This window comes from Macaca mulatta, chromosome 4 (assembly GCF_049350105.2).
Source record: "Macaca mulatta isolate MMU2019108-1 chromosome 4, T2T-MMU8v2.0, whole genome shotgun sequence".
NCBI lineage: Eukaryota > Metazoa > Chordata > Mammalia > Primates > Cercopithecidae > Macaca > Macaca mulatta.
In genome coordinates, this window is record NC_133409.1 from 97014013 (window position 1) to 97028230 (window position 14218).

The 14218-nt window shown below is 41.1% G+C and overlaps 1 protein-coding gene across 3 annotated transcripts in view; it reads left to right on the forward strand.

Moving 5' to 3' along the window:
- Positions 1-85: 85 nt before the first annotated feature.
- Positions 86-14218, forward strand: part of RNGTT (RNA guanylyltransferase and 5'-phosphatase) — a 334659-nt gene continuing 320526 nt past the window's right edge. For 2 of the 3 annotated variants that reach the window (XM_028847363.2, XM_028847364.2), the window contains exon 1: positions 86-359. In XM_028847363.2, the coding sequence (XP_028703196.1) occupies positions 296-359 (64 nt within the window). In that variant the 5' untranslated portion in view covers positions 86-295. Of the gene's footprint in view, positions 360-10938; positions 11045-14218 lie in introns of those variants that run through there. The other variant, XM_028847366.2, reaches the window with a different exon arrangement.

The window sequence follows — 14218 nt, forward strand, 5'->3', positions numbered from 1 at the left end:
TTGCTATCCTTCCGCAGAGCTTCCTCTTCTTTCCCTCTGACCTCGGAAAGAAGGGGGCGGGGCCTTCGGGGGCGGAAGTTGCAGTGCATTGTGGGTTCGCCTGGAGCGGTGGAGTTGATCCTGAATGAAAGTGGCGCGCTGCCCCTGACGTTACCCGGATTTGAGCGGCTGGAATTCGGATTACTGCTGCGATTCGGGTGTCTCGGACCCCGGTGCGCACCGGACCACGGGGAGGCGGCTGCAAAGGCGCGGCGAACGTTGGTGAGGGAGGGCAGCTCTGCGCAGCCCCCAAGACATGGCTCACAACAAGATCCCGCCGCGGTGGCTGAACTGTCCCCGGCGCGGCCAGCCGGTGGCAGGTAACCTGGACTGGGGGGTATTCGAATCCCCACACTCCAGCGTGCCCGGGGGTGGGCCGACTGAGGAGCTCAGCTTTTGGTGGTTCTGTGCCCGTTAGTGGTATTTCAGGAGTGGGATATGCTCCATCTGATTACGCTTCGTGGACGAATGTTTGGGAACATGAACGGGAGGGGATGGTCGGCGGATGGGGGGCACTTGTCACTATTCCTGCCAGGCTAACTGTGCGAATGTGAAGGTAGACAGTAGGTTGGTGGCAGGAGGTGAGGATCCAGGAATACAGTGGGCGTACTTTGAGTCTTAGTAGTTTGTGAACCTTTTAGGGTTCAACCTTCCCCTCGAATTAGAAGGGATGAGTGTCAGTCTTGAGATGGAGGAGGATAAGGAGGGAAGGGGCGGTTCCCAGCGGTGAAATGGGGTCACATTGAGACTGGGAATCTGGAGGGTGTTTTTGTTAGTTTTTTGTTTTTATTTTTTTTTGTGAAACAGGGTCTCTCGCTGAGGCTGGCGATCCTCCCACCTCAGCCTCCCAAGTAGCCGGGACTACAGGCTCCTGCCATCGCACCCGGCTACTTTTTTTGTTTATTTAATATATATATACACATTTATAATATATATATTTGAGACATAGTCTCTCTCTGCCGCCCGGGCTGGAATGCAGTGGCGTGATCTCGGCTCCCTGCCTTAGCCTTCCAAGTAGGTGGGATTACAGGTGCGTGCCACAACACCTGGCTAATTTTTGTGTTTTTAGTAGAGACGGGGTTTCACCATGTTGGCCAGGCCGGTCTCCAACTCCTGTCCTCAAGTGATCCGCCCGCCTCGGCTTCCCAAAGTGCTGGGATTACAGCCGTGAGCCAGCACGCCCAGCCATAATTTTTTTGTTTATTTCTTGTGGAGACAGTTTCACTATGTTGCCGAGGCTGCTCTTGAACTCGTGGACTCAAGCGATGCTCCCACTTCGGCCTCCCAAAGTGTTGGGATTATAGGCGAGAGCCACCCTGCTTGGTCTGGTTTTTGTTTCTTTAAATCATTTTTCTTGTAGTTTTTTTATCTTTATTGAGCTTGAATACAATAGGCTTTAAAGTGTACAGTTTGATAAATTTTGACTATATATACACAAATACATCTCTTTCCTAGGAAACAACCATGAAACCATCACCCCTCAAAGTTTCCTCCTGTCCCTTTTTAAATCTCTTTGCCTGGCAACTGCTGATCTGCTTTCTGTAATTATAGTTTGCATTTTCTAGAAATTTTTAAATAATTGGAAACATATAGTGAGTACTCTGCTTGGGGTGGAAGGAAGTGTGTGTGGCTTTTTTCACTAAGCATAATTATTTTGATACTCATCCAGATTATGCATGTATCAATAGTTTATTCCTTTTTTATTGCAGTGTAGTAGTCCATTGTTCTGGGTATACCACAATTTGTTTACCTCTTCATCTATTGATGGTCATTTGGGTTGTTTCCAGTTTTTAGCTATTACAAATAAACCTGCTGTGAACATTTATGTACAAGTCATTGTATGGACATATACTTTCATTCCTTTTGTGTAAATCTCTAGGAGAGGAATGGCTGCATCATATAATAGGTGTATGTTTTAAGAATTTTAAGAAACTGCCAACCTGTTTTCCAAAGCGGTAACACTTGATAGCCCCACCATCAATGTATTATACAGAATAAATTCAAAGGACTTAAAAACTCGCAAAAAATTTGGACACTTCACAAAATAAGATATATGAATAGCCAAAAAGCTATGATGGCGTGGTGGTGTGTGCCTGTAATCCCAGCTACTCGGGAGACTGAGGCAGGGGAATCACTTGAACCCGGGAGGCGGTGGTTGCAGTGAGCCGAGACTGCACCACTGCACTCCAGCCTGGGTGACAGAGTGAAACTCCATCTCAAAAAAAAGTAATTTGTACTTAATCGTGTAATTTATTAGTAAGGGTTCTCTACAGGGACAGAACTAATAGGATATATATATACACACACACGTAAAGGGGAGTTTATTAACTATTAACTCACACAATCACAAGGTCCCACAATAGGTTGTCAGCAAACTGAGGAGCAAGGAGAGCCAGTCTGAGTCCCAAAACTGAAGAACTTGGAATCCAGTGTTTGAGGGCAGGAAGCATCCTGTACAGGACAAAGATGTAGGCTGGGAGGCTAGGCCAGTCAAGTCTTTTCACATTTTTTTTCTGCCTGCTTTATATTCTAGCTGTGCTGACAGCTGATTAGATAGTGCCCACCCAGATTAAGGGTGGGTTTGCCTTTCCCAGCCCACTGACTCAAATGTTAATCTCCTTTGGCAACGCCCCCTACACCCAGAATCAATACTTTGCATCCTTCAATTCAATCAAGTTGACACTCAGTATTAACCATCACAGTAATTTCTTTGATATTTTGCATATTGAGGAAAATGTTATGGCAGTTCAAACTTATATGTTGCAAATATTAGGATTCACTTTACTAGTACTAGAAGTTCATAATTTTCCTGAATCAGAAAGAAAATGGTACTAACTACATATAATATGTTCTCCTGTGAAGTCACCTTCTCTAATGAAACCAGACTTGCAATGAGAGAGAGCTCTTGGAGACAGGGCCAAGCTTTATTTTCTGGAGAATTGTTTTTTCCTCCTTCTGAGTTAATAGATTTCAGGTGAATACTTGGAAGAAAACAAACTTATAATTTCTTTCCCTTTTTCCTTTTTTTTCCTTTTTTTTTTGAGACAGGGTCTTGCTCTGTCACCCAGGCTGGAGTGCAGTGGCGAGATCTTGGTTCATTGCAACCTTTTCCTCCCAGGTTCAGGCTATTCTTCTGCCTCAGTCTCCTGAGTAGCTGGGACTACAGCTGTGCACCACCGTGCCCAGCTAATTTTTGTATTTTTAGTAGAGATGGGGTTTCACCATGTTGGCCACGCTGGTCTCCAACTGCTGACCTCAGGTGATCCACCTGCCTCGGCCTCCCAAAGTGTTGGCATTACAGGCATGAGCTACCGCACCCAGCCCTCCCTAGTTTCTTAAAGGTATATCATTCAACATAAAATTATTTCATACCTGCTATGTAAAGAGCTTACTAGGAACTGTGGGAATGTAAATATGAGACACAGCCAGGTGCATTGGCACATACTTGTGGTCCCAGGTACTGGGGATAGTGTGATGGTGATAGTGATGGTGATTTTGAAGTCATTTTATTTAGCAGATATTTAAATGTCTACTTTGTGCTAGTCCTGGGTGCTAGGGAGATGGCTAAGATATATTACCCTTAAAAAGCATAGTCTCATGGGAGTAGCAAACCATCCATTTTAAGCACAGTTCTGTTGTAAAAAATGTAGCAAAGACTATTGTAGTATACGATGGGAATCAGAGGTAATAAACCTAATTCCCTGAGGTTGAGGAAGAAGAGATGGGAAGGAAGGAGATCAGGTGAGACTTCCCAGAGGAGGTCGTACATGAATTATCTTGAGTAAATAGAAGTTTTCTAGATAAATAGTTGGCAGGGGGTGTTTTTGGAAAGTTTCTGTTAGGATAGGATGATGTAGGATGATGATGGGAGAGATAATAGACTGAAAAAGTGTTTTTGTTCTGGAAGATATAAGTGAGGTTATGAGGTTGGAGAATAGCCTGATCATAAGGCAAGTAGGGTGTGATAAGGTATCTTAATATTCATATGCTTTAAATTTTCACTGGTATACAATTGCAGTTTTTTTCAGCATCAAGATGAGATTATTTGAATCCAGGTTAAAAGCTTACTTTGACTTTTCTGTGTTTAATGAATTGATGGAGAGAGGAATGGAAATAGACTGATTAGGAACTTGTAGCCCAGGTGAAAGACAGTAGTGATGGTTTAGAAGTGAGACATGAAGCGTAGAAGGCTAATTTGAGAGATATTAAGAAGGGAAAATGGATGGAACTTAATGTTGTATTTAGAATGAGGGAAAGAGGGTCAAAATTTAGTCTGAAATGTCTGGCTTATGCAGTGAGATATTTGATATTATTAGGGCTTATGGAGAGAGAAGCAGGTTGGAGGCGATACTAAGATCCTGATTGCTCAAATAGAGATCTTTAGTAAAGATATTTTTTAAGAACATTTTAATTTTATTTCAGTAGTTTTTGGGGAACAGCTGGTTCTTGGTTACATGGATAAGTTCTTCGTGGTGATTTCTGAGATCTTGGTGCACCTGTCACCCAAGGAGTGTACACTTTAGTAGTCTTTTATCCCTCACCTCCCTCCCACACTTCACCCTGAGACCCCAAAGTTCATTATATCATTGTTACATCTTTGCATCCTCATAGTGCAGCTCCCGCTTACAAGTGAGAACACAGGATATTTGGGTTTCCATTCCTGAGTTACTTCACTTAGAATAATGGGGTCCAACTCCATCTAGGTTGCCGTGAATGCCATTATTTCATTCCTTTTTATGGCTGAGTAGTATTCCATGGTATATATACATACCACATTTTTGTTATCCACTCATTGGTTGTTGGGCATTTAGGCTGGTTCCACATTTTTGCAATTGCAAATTGTGCTGCTGTAAACATGCCTGTGCAAGTGGCTTTTTCAGATAATGACTTATTTTTCTCTAGGTAGATACCCAGCAGTGGGATTACTGGATCAAATGGTAGTTCTTCTAGTTCTTCAAGGAATCGCCACACTGTTTTCCATAGTAGTTGTACTAATTTACATTCCCACCAGCAGTCATTCATGCCAACATCTGTTATTTTTTGATATTTGATAATAGACTGAAAAATGGTCATTCTTGCAGGATTAAGGTGGTATCTCACTGTAGTTTTAATTTGCATTTCCCTGGTAGTGATGTTGAACATTTTTCATATGTTTGTTGGCCAACTGTTTATCTTCTTTTGTCTGTTCATGTCCTTTGCCCACTTTTTGATGGGATTATTTATTTTTTTCTTACTCATTTGTTTGAGTTCCTTGTAGATTCTGGATATTAGTTCTTTGTCAGATGCATAGTTTGCGAAGATTTTCTCCCACTCTGGGGGTTGTCTGTTTACTCTGCTGATTATTTCTTTTGCTGTGCAGAAGCTTTTTAGTTTAATTAGGTCCTATCTATTTATTTTTGTTTTTGTTGCATTTGCTTTTGGGTTCTTGATCATGAACTCTGCCTAAGTCAATGTCTAGAAGAGTTTTTTTCTGATGTTATCTTCTAGAATTTTTATGGTTTCAGATCTTACTTAGGTTTGAGTTGATCCATCTCCAGTTGATTTTGTATAAGGTGAGAGATGAGGATCCAGTTTCATTCTTCTACACATAGCTTGTTAGTTATCCCAGGACCATTTGTTGAATAGGGTGTCCTTTCCCCACTTTATATTTTTGTTTGCTTTGTTGAAGATCAGTTGGCTGTAAATGTTTGGCTTTCTTTCTGGGTTCTCTATACTGTTCCATGGGTCTGTGTGCCTATTTTTATACCAGTACCATGCTGTTTTGGTTACTGTAGTCTTGTAGTATAATTTGAAGTTGGGTAATGTGATGCCTCCACATTTGTTCTTTTTGGTTTGTTTACTTTGGCTATTTGGGCTCTTTTTGGGTTCAATATGAATTTTAGGATTGCTTTTTCTGGTTCTGTGAAGAATGATGATGGTACTTTGATGGGAATTGCATTGAATCTATAGATTGCTTTTGGCAGTATGTTCATTTTCACGGTATTGATTATATCCATCCATGAGCATGGGATGTGTTTCCATTTGTTTGTGTCATCTGTGATTTCTTTCAGTAGTGTTTTGTAGTTTTCCTTGTAGAGATCTTTCAGAACCTCCTTGGTTAGGTATATTCCTAAGTATTCTATTTTTTTTTTTTTTGCAGCTGTTGTAAAAGGGATTGAGTTCTTGATTTGATTCTCAGCTTGGCCACTGTTGGTGCATAGCAGTGCTACTGATTTATGTAGGTTGATTTTGTATCCTGAAACTTTAAAGAATTCATTTATCAGATTTAGGAGCTTTTTGGATGAGTTTTTAGGGTTTCCTATGTATACAATCATATCATCAGTGAAGGCTGACAGTGTGACTTCCACCTTACCAATTTGGATGCCTTTTATTTCTTTCTCATTGCTCTGATGAGTACTTTCAGTACTATGTTCAATAGAAGTGGTGAAAGTACCATCCTTGTCTTGTTGCAGTTCTCAGGGCGAATGCTTTAAACTTTTCCCCATTCAGTATAGTGTTGGTCATGGGTTTGTCATAGATGGCTTTTATTACCTTGAGGTATGGCTTTATTACTTTGAGGTATGTCCCTTCTGTGCCAGTTTTACTGAAGGTTTTAATCATGAAGCGATGCTGGATTTTGTCAAATACTTTTTCTGTATCTATTGAGATAGATCATGTGATTTTTATTTTTAATTCTGTTCATGTGATGTATCACATTTATTTTTATTTTATTTGTTTATTTTTGAGACAAGAATCTTGCTCTGTCACCCAGTCTGGAGTGTGGTGGCAGCATCTCAGCTCATTGCAACCTCCGCCTCCTGGGTTCAAGCGATTCTCTTGCCTCAGCCTCCTGAGTATCTGGGACTACCTGCCACCACGTCTGGCTAATTTTTGTATTTTTAATAGAAGCGGGGTTTCACCATGTTGGCCAGGCTGGTCTTAAACTCCTGACCTCAAATGATTCACCCACCTTGGCCTCCCGAAGTGCTGGGATTACAGGAGTGAGCCACCATGCCCAGCCAATGGTTATTGACTTGTGTATGGTAAACCATCTCTGCATCTCTGGTATGAAACTCACTTGGTCATGGTGTATTACCTTTTTGATATGCTTTTGGATTCAGTTAGCTGGCATTTTGTTGAGGATTTTTGCATCTATGTTCATCAGGGATGTTGGTCTTTAGTTTTCTTTATTGTTATATCCTTTCCTGCTTTTGGTATATTAGGGTGATACCGGCTTCATAGAATGATTTAGGGAGGATTCCCTTTCTCTGTCTTTTGGAATAGTTTCAGTAAGATTGGTAGCAATTCTTTGACTGTCTGGTAGAATTCAGCTGTGAATCCATCTGTTCCTGGACTTAAAATTTTTAAATTTAAATTTAATTTAATTAATTTTTGTTTTCTTGGACTTTTTTCATTGGCAGTTTTTTTTTATTACTGTTTCAATTTTGCTACTTGTTATTAGTCTGTTCAGAGTTTCTATTTCTTCCTGATTTAATCAGGGGGATTGTATATTTCCAGGAATTTATCCATCTCCTCTAGATTTTCTAGTTTGTGCATATAAAGTGTTCATAGTACTATTGAATGATCTTTTATATTTTTGTGGTATCGGTTGTAATATGTCCTGTTTTGTTTCTCATTGAACTTACTTGAATCTTCTTTGTCTTGCTAATGGTCTATCAATTGTGTTTATATTTTGAAAGAACCAGTTTTTTTTTTTTTTTTTTTTCTGAGACAGAGTCTCGCTCTGTGCAGTGATGACATCTTGGCTCACTGCAACCTCTGCCTCCCAGGTTCAAGTGATTCTCCTGCCTTAGCCTCCTGAGTAGCTGGGACTACAGGTGCCCCCCAACCATGCCTGGCTAATTTTATTGTATTTTTAGTAGAGATGGGATTTCACCATGGTGGTCAGGCTCAAATTTCTGACTTCAAATGATCTGCCTGCCTTGGCCTTCCAAAGTGCTGGGATTGCAGACATGAACCACTGTGCCGCACCCAGAACCAGTGTTTTGTTTCATTAATCTTTTGTATATGTTTGGTTTTTTTTTGTTTGTTTGTTACAGTTTAGTTCTGCTCTAATGTTTGTTACTTCTTTTCTTCTGCTCGGTTTGGGTTCAGTTTATTCTTGTTTTTTTAGTTCCTTGAGGTGTGACCTTAGATTCTGTTTGTGCTCTTTCAGATGTTTTGGTGTAGGTTTTTTTTTTTTTTTTTTTTTTTTTTTTTGAGATGGAGTCTCACTCTGTAGCTTGGGCTGGAGTGCAGTGGTGCGATCGCGGCTCACTGCAAGCTCCGCCTCCTGGGTTCAAGCGATTCTCCTGCCTGAGTAGCTAGGATTACAGGCGCCCGATACCACGCCTCGCTATTTTTTTGTATTTTTAGTAGAGATGGGATTTCACCATGTTAGCCAGGCTGGTCTTGAACTCCTGACCTTGTGATTTGCCTGCCTTGGCCTCCCAAGTACTAGGATTACAGGCATGAGCAGTGCACCATGCCTGGCAATGTAGGTATTTAATGCTATGAACTTTCCTCTTAGTACTGCTTTTGCTGTGTCTCAGAGGTTTTGATAGGTTGTGTCACTGTTATCATTCAGTTCAAAAAATTTTTAAATTTCCATCTTTATTTCATTGTTGACCAAAGATTATTCAAGAGCAGAAATTTTAATTTCCATGTATTTGTATAGTTTTAATTTTTTAAATTTTATTTATTTTTATTTATTTGTTTTTTTTTGAGATGGAGTCTTGCTCTTTCGCCCAGTCTAGAGTGCAATGGCGCAATCTTGGCTCATTGCAACCCCTGCCTCCCAGGTTCAAACAATTCTCCTGCCTCAGCCTCCTGAGTAGCTGGGATTATAGGCATGTGCCACCACGCCCAGCTAATTTTTGTATTTTCAGTAGAGGTGGGGTTTCATCATGTTGGCCAGGCTGGTCTCGAACTCCAGACCTCAGGTGATCCACCCGCCTCGGCCTCCCAAAGTACTGGGATTACAGGCGTGAGCCACCATGCCCGGTCCTGTATCTGTGTAGTTTTGAGGGTTCCTTTTGGAGTTAATTTTCAATTTTATTCCACTGTAGTATGAGAGGACATTAAATAGAATTTCAATTATCTTAAATTCATTGAGACTAAATATCTGTTAAGTCCATTTGTTCTAGGGTATAGTTTAAGTCTATTCTTTCTTTGTTGACTTTTGTCTTGATGACCTGTCTAGTGCCGTCACTGGAGTATTGAAGTCCCCCACTATTCTTTTGTTGCTGTGTATTTAATTTCTTAGGTCTCTAGTATAATTGTTTTACAAATTTTGGAGCTCCAGGGTTAGGCACATATATAGGATTGTGATATTTTCCTGTTGGACAAATCCTTTTTTCATTATATAATGTCCTTCTCTGTCCTTTTAAACTGTTATTCCTTTAAAGTTTGTTTTGTCTGACATTAGAATAGCTATTCCTGCACACGTTGGATTTCCATTTGCGTAGAATATCTTTTTCTACCCCTTTACCTTAAGTTTATATGAGTCTTTATGCATTAGGTGAGTTTCTTGAAGGCAGCAGATACCTGGTTCATGGGTTGTTATCCATTCTGCCATTCTGTGTCTTTTAAAAGGAGCATTTGGGCCATTTATATTCAATGTAATGCAGTATTGAGATGTAAAGTACTGTTCTATTCATCTTGCTAGTTGTTGCTTAAATACTTTTTTTAAAAAAAATTCTGTTACAGTTTTATAGGCCCTGTGAAATTTATGCTTTAAGGAGGTTCTCTTTTCGTGTATTTTGAGGTTTTGTTTCAAGGTTTAGAACTCCTTTTAGCATTTCTTGTAGTGTGTCTTTCATTTCTTGTGGCCAATTCTCTAAGCATTTGTTTATCTGAAAAAGACTATCTCTCCTTCATTTATGAAGCCTAGTTTTGCTGAATACAAAATTCTTGGCTGACAGTTATATTGTTTCAGGAAACTAAAGATAGGACATCAGTCCCTTCTGGCTTGTAAGGTTTCTGCTGAGAAATCGGCTGTTAATCGGTTAGGTTTTCCCTTATGGGTTATCTGATGCTATTGTCTCACAGCTCTTAAGTTTCTGTCCTTCATCTTGACTTTAGATAACCTGATAACTATGTGCCTAGGTCATGATCTTTGTGATGAATTTCCTAGGTGTTATTTGAACTTCTTGTATTTGGGTGTCTAGATCTCTAGCAAGGCCAGGGAAGTTTTCCTCAATTATTTCCTCAAATAAGTTCTTCAAACTTTTATATTTCTCTTCTTCCTCAGGAATACCAGTTATTCTTAGGGTTGGCTGTTTAACATAATCCCACATTTCTTGGAGGCTTTGTTCATTTAAAAAGATTTTTTTCTTTGTTTTTGTATGATTGGGTTAATTTGAAAGCCTTGTCTTTGAGCTCTGAAGTACTTTCTTCTACTTGTTCTAGTCTATTATTGAAATTTTCCAGTGTATTTTGTATTTCTCTAAGTGTGTCTTTCATTTCCAGAATTTGTGATTGTTTTTTCTTTATGATATCTGTTTCTCTCTGGAGAATTTTTCATCCATATCTTGTATTTTTAAAAATTTCTTTAAGTTGGTTTTCACCTTTTTCTGGTATCTCCTTGAGTAGCTGAATAATCAATCTTCTGAATTCTTTATCTGGCAATTCAGAAATTTCTTCCTGGTTTGGATCCATTGCTGGGGAGCTAGTATGGTATTTGGGGGTTTTATAGAACCCTGTTTTGTCATATTACCAGAATCACTTTTCTGATTCCTTCTCATTTGGGTAGTCTGTTTCAGTGGAAAGGTCTGAAACTCAAGGCCTCTGTTCAGATTCTTTTGTCCCACAGGCTGATCCCTTCATGTTGTGCTCTCTCCCTTCTTCTAGGGATGGGGTTTGGGGCTTCCTGAGAGCTGGATTGGTGTGATTGTTATTGCTCTTCTGGTTCTAGTCACACTGTGGAGCTACCAGGTCCCAGGGCTGGTGCTGAAGAATGTCTGCAGAGTCCTGTGATGTAATCCATCTTCAGGTGTCCCAGCCATTGATACCAGCTCCTACTCTGGTAAGGGTGGCAGGGCAGTAAGTAGACTCTGGGAGAGTCCTTGGTTGTAGATATATTTAATGTGCCGTCTTTCTTGAATGCTGGTTATGCTAGCAGTGAAGTTGTCATGTGGACAGACTCAGGACCTCTGATTAGCCAGATTGTTGCAGGCAGTGGTATATTAGCTGTTATTTTATCTTTCCTGGGAGCAGGATTATTTTGTCATGAGTTGCTGTAATGGCCTGAGTTAGTTGGCTTGCAGCCAGGAGGCGGTGCTTTCAAGAGATCATTAGCTGTGGTGCTAGTTGGGGGACTAAGTTTGTCCTAAGTTGGCCAGGGTAAGTATTCTGGTTTCTCAGGCAATGGGTGGGGCATAAAGCTCCCAAGAATTTCTGTCTTTTGTGTTCAGCAACCAGGGCAGGTAGAGAATACCATCAGGTAGGGGAAGGGTTAGGTGGATCTGAGCTTAGACTCTCCCTGGGTGGGGCTTACTGCAGCCACTTTAGGAGATGGGGGGTGGTTCTTGGGCTAATGGGGTTATGTTCCAGAGAGGATTATGGCGGCCTCTGCTGTGTCACATAGTTTGCCAGGGAAGTGGGGGATAGCTGGTAATGAAAGACTTCACCCAGCTCCCATGCAGTTGGTGAGGCTGGTCTTCTGTGGTGCACCCCCCCCACTCCTCAGACCTTGCCTCTGAATGTAAGTTTCCCCACTGAGAAAGCGAGCATGGCTTTCAGGCCCTGTCCCTCCCTGTGTGCCTCCCTGTGTACCCACTGGGCAGCTTCTGTGCTTATATCTGCAGCAGTTCCCATTCATTCCCTGGATTCTGCTCAAGAAAATTCATGCCCAGTCAGAATTATTATGAGTTTCATTTGGAAGCTTTTTTCCCCCATGACCCTCCCTAATTCTGCTGTCTGCTTTCCCTGAGGGCCCCTGTGAGATGTAGTCAGGAATGGCTTCCTTGGACTTGAGCTGGAGACTGGGAGTGCCTACAAGACTCTGCCTGCGGCTGCTTCTACTTTTAGACTTCACTCGGCTCCCTAAATTCATTTCAGCTGTAGGTAAAGTTAAATCCTTCTCCTGTGATCTGGATTTTCAGATTCCCCAGTGGGGAATGTGTGTTCAGAGGCAGGTTTTTCCCCCCTTTCACACTTTGGGAGCTCATGGTTTTTAGCCTGTCTCATGGAATTTGCAGCGCTGTGTGGCTTCTTTCAACGGATCTGTTTGGCTGTGGCAAGTTTTTGAAATCAGACAGCACTGAAATTTGCTGCATAGATTGATTCTTCCCTTCATGAAAGATTTCTCTGTAGCATTTTAGCCATGGTAGAACTTTCTTTAGCCATGGCAGAACTTTCTTCGGGGTTGGAGTCAGTTCTCCCCAACCCTGCTGCTGCTTTATCAATTAAGTTTATGTAATATTCTAAATCCTTTATTGTCACTTCAGCAATATTCACATCTTCACTGGGGCCAGATTCCATATCAGGAAACCACTTTGCTCATTTGTAAGAAGCAACTCCTCATCTGTTGAAGTTTTATCATGAGATTGCAGCAATTTGGTCACATCTTCAGGCTCCGCTTTAAAAAATGTTTGTATTGGCCAGGCGCAGTGGCTCACATCTGTAATCCCAGCACTTTGGGAGGCCGAGGCAGGCAGATCACCTGAGGTCAGGAGTTTGAAACCAGCCTGGCCAACATGGTGAAACTGCGTCTCTACTAAAAATATAAAAATTAGCTGGGCATGGTGGCAGGCGCCTGTAAACCCAGCTACTCATGAAGCTGAGGCAGGAGAATTGCTTGAACCTGAGAGGTGGAGGTTGCAGTGAGCCGAGGTCGTGCCATTGTATTCCAGCCTGGGCGACGCACTAAGACTCCGTCTCAAAACAAACAAACAAACAAACAAACAAACATTTATTTATATTTTTTTGAGACAGGGTCTCACTGTGTCCTCCAGGCTGGAATGCAATGGCATGATCCTGGCTCACTGCAGCCTCGAACTCCTGGGTTCAAGCGATTCTGCCACCCCAGTCTCCTGAGTAGGTGGGACTACAGGTGTGTGCTACTATGGCTGGCTAACTTTCAGGCTGCACTTCTAATTCTAGTTCTTCTGCTATTTCCACTACATCTGCAGTTACTCCACTGAAGTCTTGAACTCCTCAAAGTCATCCATGAGGGTTATAATAAACATTTCAAACTCCTGTTGTTGATATTTTGACTTTCTTCTATGAATCATGAATATTCTTAATGGCATCTAGAATGGTGAATCCTTTCCAGAAAATTTTTTATTTATTTTGCCTGATCCATCAGAGAAATTACTACATATGGCAGTTATAACCTTATGAAATGTATTTCTTAAATAATAAGACCTTTTTAGGGAACCCACTCTGTGAAGAAAAACAAAAATAATATAGGACTTGAAAACTGAAACTACCCCTTGATCCATGGGCTGTTATGTTAGTAGGCATGGAACCAACATTAATCTCCCTGTACATTTCCATCAGAGCTCTTGGGTGCCTAGGTGCATAGTCAGTGAGCAGTAATATTTTGGAAGGAATCTTTTTTTCTGAGCAGTAAGTCTCAAGAGTGGGCTTCAGAAAATTCAGTAAAACATTCTGTAAACAGATGGGATGTCATCCAGGCTTGTTGTTCATTGATACAGCACAGACAGAGTAGATTTAGCATACTTCCTTAAGGGCCCTAGTATTTTCAGAATGGTAAATGAGCACTGGCTTCAACTTGAAGTTACCAGCTCCTGACAAGAAAGTCAGCCTGTCGTTTGAAGCTTTGAATCTAGGCATTGTCTTCTGTCTAGCTATGAAAGCCCTAGATGGCATTTTCTTCTGATAGAAGACTGTTTTTCTGTTGTTTAGTGTAGCCATGTTCGTCAATTATCTTAGCTATATCTTCTGGATAATTTTCTACAGCTTCCATAACAGCCCTTTACCTTGTACTTTTATGTTAGAGAGATGGCTTCTTTCCTTAAACCTTATGAATCAACCTCTGCTAGCTTCAGATTTTTCTTCTGCGGCTTCCTTACCTCTCTCAGCCTTTGTAGAATTGAAGGAAATTGTTGCCTTGGTCTGGATTAGGCTTTGGCTTAAGTGGAAATGTTGTGGCTGGTTTGATCTATTCAGACCACTGAAATTTTCTCCATATCAGCAATAAGACTGTTTTGCTTTCGGCCAGGCATGTTGGCTT